General features: G+C 41.1%; 1 protein-coding gene across 1 annotated transcript in view; it reads right to left on the minus strand.

Moving 5' to 3' along the window:
• The window catches only part of shisa8b (shisa family member 8b), a 36,345-nt gene extending 32,001 nt beyond the window's left edge, over positions 1 to 4,344 (minus strand). Inside the window, exons 1-2 of the mRNA XM_066662763.1 lie at positions 4,218 to 4,344; positions 3,376 to 3,980 (exon numbers count right to left, since the gene is read on the minus strand). Coding sequence (XP_066518860.1) covers positions 3,376 to 3,938 — 563 coding nt within the window. The 5' untranslated portion in view covers positions 3,939 to 3,980; positions 4,218 to 4,344. The remainder of the gene's footprint in view (positions 1 to 3,375; positions 3,981 to 4,217) is intronic.
• Between the last annotated feature and the right edge of the window lie 1,656 nt (positions 4,345 to 6,000).

Raw genomic sequence — 6,000 nt, forward strand, 5'->3', positions numbered from 1 at the left:
CATCACTAACAGCCAATACTAATAAGTCACTGTAAGTGAGTCATGAACTACCTAGCTTTGTTCTGAGTGAGAGGAGAAAGAATGGAGGAGGGGCAAACTGCTGGTGCCAGTTGTGGTGTCATTCTTATGGATTCCTTGACACAGATGTCTGTGCTATCACATGGAATTAAATCCAACTAGACGATAAGGCCACAGAGTGATTCTCAAACACTTACATAGTCACACCCTGGGAAATTGTAAAATCATAATTATTCAAATAACCATTTTGGGTACTATGAGACTAGTGAAAGTTGGAGCTCCTGGATCTTGAATAGTGGGCAGCAGAACAGAGTATTTAGATTTTTCACCTTGTTCTTAATATTGTTTTTCTAAAAAAAACTTTAAAGACAATTTTGAGCATTTACTAAAAATATTCATGTGAAAACGGTTAAATAGGAGACAAAAACTGAAAAATTCCATTTTCTGACCTCTGCAAAAGTGCTCCGAGGCACAGTGAGGAATTCTGACAAAAGGTTTCAGAGAGAGCAGGAGGAAAACTAATCCTGAGAAGTTTGTTTAATCTTTGTGTGGCGTGTTAATCTTGAGAGAACTCTTAATCTTTGTAAGAAGAGTTAATCTGGGCAGCAGTGTTGAGCACGTGGGAAGTGAACCATTTTCCTGAGGTGTTAACCTCAGGGAACTGCTAATCTTCAGGCCAATTTCTTTTTGTCACCACAAAAACATTGCTCGTCTTATAAAAAGTGCTTACATTATTAGAGCAACACAGAGAAGACTGAGCAAGGCGTGTGTGTGTGTGTGTGTGTGTGTGTGTATTGGGGTGGGGCGGGGGTTGGGGGTTAGTTACCTGGCAGAATTACAGATTCTTTTTCCTGCCTTTATTGCTCCTGACAGGTCATTTCATATTCAGGGAGAGCTTGAATATTCAAATTAAGAAGGACAAAAATGTTTGATTTATACAGAGAATGGAAAAGACAGATCTGGGATGTGGGACCATAGTGGTCAGGAGTCTGCTGAAAGATTTTGTGACAAAAAAAGGCATGAAGGAAGGAAGGAAAGATGAAACTAACAAGAGAAGGCACTTCTTTCATATGGTCAATTTAATGATTCCATGAGCATTGGATATTTTGAAGCAGATGTTGCTCAGTTTTGGCTCCATATTGATCCGTAATTTTGATTTATTTTTGCTGGAATTGGCTCCAAATTCTTTAGACAGCTACCTTTGCATGAAATTAAACACATACATAATATTATACAAAACTAACAGCTTGATATACAAATATGTTTCTGTGTTTTTTAAAAAACAAAAAATTTAAGGCAAGGTAAATCTACTTTCGATTTCTTCTTCAAACATACATTTCCAACATAAAAGATAACCCAAGATACATTATTTAAGGTAGAAATGACTTCAAATTCAGGAAAACGCTAACTTTGCAAACCAAAAGTGATACAAAACTTAACAGCCTGAGTTACAAATTAATATTCAACCACAAACAAGCTACAGCTGGCTTTTGACTCAAACATACTGTTCCATTTTAAAAGATAAGGAGCTTCTGAATGTGTTATATCCCACCATACACAGTGGTGATAGTGGGGAAATGGAAAGTGAATGGAGATGGCAGGTACAGTAGGCTATTTGACCTGCTTTTCTTCTCTCACTTTCTGCTGCATCACCTTAGGCCCTGTGCAGTCAGTCCCAGTAGCTGTTTTAGCAAGAGAACGAGAAAACAAAGAAGAAATCTCCTTTGTATCTTTGTACTTTGTCCTAGAAAATACAGAGGTTAGAAGGAAAGACAATGGAGACTTTAGCTAAATTCTCTTGCTGTTCAGAATTTTCTTCTGGGAAAAGAGCCCAGGAATCTCATGTGTGTCTCCTCTTGAGCTTTAATAGAGACATGAGTGAAGTCTTTGGGCTCACTGGGCTTTGTTGTGCAGAGACAAACTATATCCTCATCTCACTTTTGTCTCTTCTGAGACTTATGCCTTTTTTGTCTAATGCTATGTCTCCTCAGAGTTTTTAGAAGACTTCAAGACCAATAAAGAGCAAGATTTCGAGTGATACATGTTTCAAAATGAATCTAATTTATAAAATGTATGAAAGCAAAATAGCAGAAACATCCAAATCAAAATACAAACACAAGTCTGCAATAATCACCAAAGAAAGGAAAAGTATTGCCAGCATTAGATCAAATAACCAGAATTCCCCACTGGTGTGAAAGGCGATTTGGACCTCTATTGTCTCTGGAAATCTCGAGTTGCTCCCTCCCTACCGTTTCACCAAATATTTGCATGACGTGTCTTCATGAAAGATCTCTGGCCAAATGTAGGAGCCAGTAGAATCTACTGCACAGGTTGATTTCTGTATGATGATTTCTGTGGTTATGGATGTAGTTCTCTGTGTTATGTGGTTAAATGTAATCACCTAGTATATTACAACATACTGACTTTTAGAACAAGCCAAGCTGAATCTGTATTGTTGAAACTATAATGAAATAACTACAACATTCAGTGGGATGTTTTACACATCCCAGTCCTTGCTTAATTTTTATGCAATAATTAGTCATATTAGTGATTTCAACTATCATCAGAGAGCACAACACAATGGAGGAAACGATAGAGTGAGCTGCCCAGGCCTGTCACACCAGTTCATAGATTGACTTGTTGGCTGACACCGTGCCATGTGATGAGGGAAGGGATGGGGCCATCCCACTTACCCACCCTCCCAGCAAAATCAATTGTGCTCTTTTAAGACCCCTAGCCCCTGATGGCTGAGGTATCACCAGGGATCAAACCAGTGGTCTCCCAGTGATAGAATCAATGGTTTGACAGCTGGAATTTGCTTGGCAGGGTGTGTTTGTAAACGTGTTTTAACATACATTCTCAGTGACAAAACACCCACAACTGATAATAAAAGTATTGTAATTGATTTTCTTGTTTTAATGGTGTTTTAGATTTTTCATGTTTTAGTATTTTTTACTTTAAAATTACAGCTTTGAAATCGTATTGCTCCACTGACCTGTAATAAAGAGAATAGAGCATATTTTACTTCTTCTCTGCACTGCAGAAATTGCACTACGGAGGAGAATAAAAAACCATCCCACTTCCCATTGATTTTAGTACAGTGCTGTAAAAGTGAATCACATTCTGCAACTGTAGGGGGAGCCCAGGAGCAAAAATGCCAAATCTTATGTAGTGTTCTTGCATTAGCTGGAGGAATATATTGCATAGTTTTCTCAAGAGAGGTGCCTGGAAAACTGTGATAGCAACAGAAGAGCACCTGCATTTAAAGACAATAGCCCAGGACACATTTTAAATTTAATTAAGCATTTCAAATATGGCTTTTTAATGTGGCCAATTAAAAAACATTCATCAACTCACCGGGAGTTGCCGAGGTCATTCTGACCACCTCTGCTCTTCTCCAGCGCCAGTTTGGTGAAGATCCCAACCAGCACCATGATGGCCACCACTCCACAGATGATGTAGACTATCATGTGAGTGCGGTCTCTCTCGAGATCAGATTGCCCCTCTGTGATGGTGGCCACTGGTTTGCCGGTGTTGGCCCAGATGGGCGTGTCATAGTTGGAGCAGGATGTCTGGTCCAGACGTTGTTGCCGGAACTGGCAGCAGAAGCGGTAGAAGCAGGTGCCGCAGCAGTACAAGAAGATGCCAGCCGTGCAGTTGAAGGGTGGATCCCACTGGCCCATCACGTCGTAGTAACCCTGGCAACGGGTTCCAGTGGGTGGGACTGTTTCCTCCTCCACCTCTCCGGCAGGTGAGCTCAGAGCCACTGCCCCATCCACAGTCACAGAGGTCACTGTTGGTTCCACCGTCTGATTGGCCAGTTGCAAGTCCATTTCGGTGGTGGTGTCATCCTGGGCTTGAGAGGCCCAACCAAGCAAAGCAGCGAGAGCAATGTGGAGCAGAAAGGACTGGACACCCATGGTGCTCCGGATACTGATCTGGTGCTACAAGTTTGGTCTGATCTGGAACAGAGATCTGACCATGTGAACTGAGAAGGACAAAGTCTCCAACTTCACCCTAACTTAGCCATTGTGTTTTCCATCAGTTTCTAAAGCACATCAATGTACAAAATGACAGACGTGTGATACTTTTAAAAAACCACTGCAGTTAATGTCATTTTACAGCATGAAACTACACACACAGATTGGAACAAATGTTTACTATCAGCAAAAATCAGGTCAGCAGGAGTTGCATTTTACCTCTGTCCTAGTAGTGAAATGGTGTTTGAAGCACAAATCTTTGAGGATTCAAAGATTCTCCTAGCTCCAGCATTTCAGTCTCCTTTATATGCAGTTCCCAATAGAATGTTTGTCAACAACACAGACCAGTAATACATCCCAGCACATCCAGGTCCAGTCCAGTTTATACCACTATGGATCAGTGATCATTTCTTCTTTTTTTAAAGACCTCTTCATCTGTTCCCTCCGGATTTAAAAGAATCCTCTGTAATTTAGCCCATGAACACACACATATCTAGCACACACTACATAAACACACACACACACACACATAGAGACAGAGTGAGAGAGAGTACACTCTGACTCCTGTAAAGAGCAACAGATCTGCATTCAAATAAACCCCTCCTCTCTACTCTCAGCAAATCAGAGAGAGAGAGAGAGAGAGAGAGAGAGAGAGAGAGAGAAAGACAGATGGAAAGAGAGAGAGAGAGAGAGAGAGAGAGAGAGAGAGAGAGAGAGAGAAAGACAGATGGAAAGAGAGAGAGAGAGAGAGACAGAAGGGGAGGGTGAGAGTAATAGAGAGACACATGAAAAGGCAGATGGGAAAGAGGGACACAATGGGGAAATACAGAGAGCAAAAGAGTGGGGGCAAAGAGGTTGGAAGCAAGAGAAAAGACAGAGAAAGTAGTCAATGGGGAAAAGGGAGAGACGGTGAGATAAGAGAAGGACAGTAAGAAAGATTGAAAGGAAGTGTGAGGGAGAAGAGAGAATGAGGAGTGAGGGTCAAAGAGAGAAAAAGGGGAGAACGGGAGGGAGTGTGAAAACAAGAGAAAGAAAAAAGCTGAGAGGAGGGATGGAAGAGAGAAAAATATAGATGGGAAAGGATGAAAAAGTGAGAGGAGAGAGAGAGAGAGAGACAAGAAGGTAAAAAGGAGGAGTGTGTGTGTCTGAGAGAGACAGAGAGCGAGAGAGAAAGAATTAAAATAATACACTAATTTTTGTTAATGGCTAATTGAGTTTTGTGTGATTGGTCATTGTTGTTATGGTTATTAATATTTTATTAATTTAATAATAGAGAGAGAAAGAGAGAGAGAGAGAGAGAGAGAGAGAGAGAGAGAGAGTGTTCCTGGGAGATGGTTTTTATTGGCTGAGAGTTTTACTCAAGGGCACCACAATCTTTGAATATCATTTTGAAACATTGGGGAATATTATTTATTTCTGTAGAATTCCATGTGTGTAATTACATGTGGATGAGAGTGTGTTCTGATTGGAGGAACACAGGGAAAGGGAAAGAGAAGTGGAGAGGGAGATTGCATGAGCCATTTTGGTGATGACTGTGTCCCATACTGAGTTTTTCTTCCAGCGCGTGTCATTGTGAAGCCCCCTGAACATCCCAGCTGGAGATAAACACATTTGAATGGCATTATGAGTGTGTGTCTGTGGCAGCACGATTAAGTCCAAGGTTTCGACTCTCAAATCCTCTTCGTGAATTTGCAAACCCCAAAACCTGTCCAAAAGCCCGTTCTGCCTGCCAAGAGTCCTCCACCCACTGTCCATCAGAGCTCATAAACATTCAGCATCTTACAGAAGCACAGGCGACGGAAAAGAGGCGGCATGCATTTATGCTTGGTCTCTGCTCAAAGCCCGGATTGCCATTAGGAATAAATGAAATGTTTTCTTTTCTATTGCTCTTATTTTTTCCTGTTTCTCTGAACTCTCTGTACTTTTCACCAAACCTCCAAGAACAAATCTCTGTTTCTTCTATAATGTAAATACATTCCCTGCATCACTCAACCTCCAGACA

This window comes from Hoplias malabaricus, chromosome 3 (assembly GCF_029633855.1).
Source record: "Hoplias malabaricus isolate fHopMal1 chromosome 3, fHopMal1.hap1, whole genome shotgun sequence".
Lineage (NCBI taxonomy): Eukaryota > Metazoa > Chordata > Actinopteri > Characiformes > Erythrinidae > Hoplias > Hoplias malabaricus.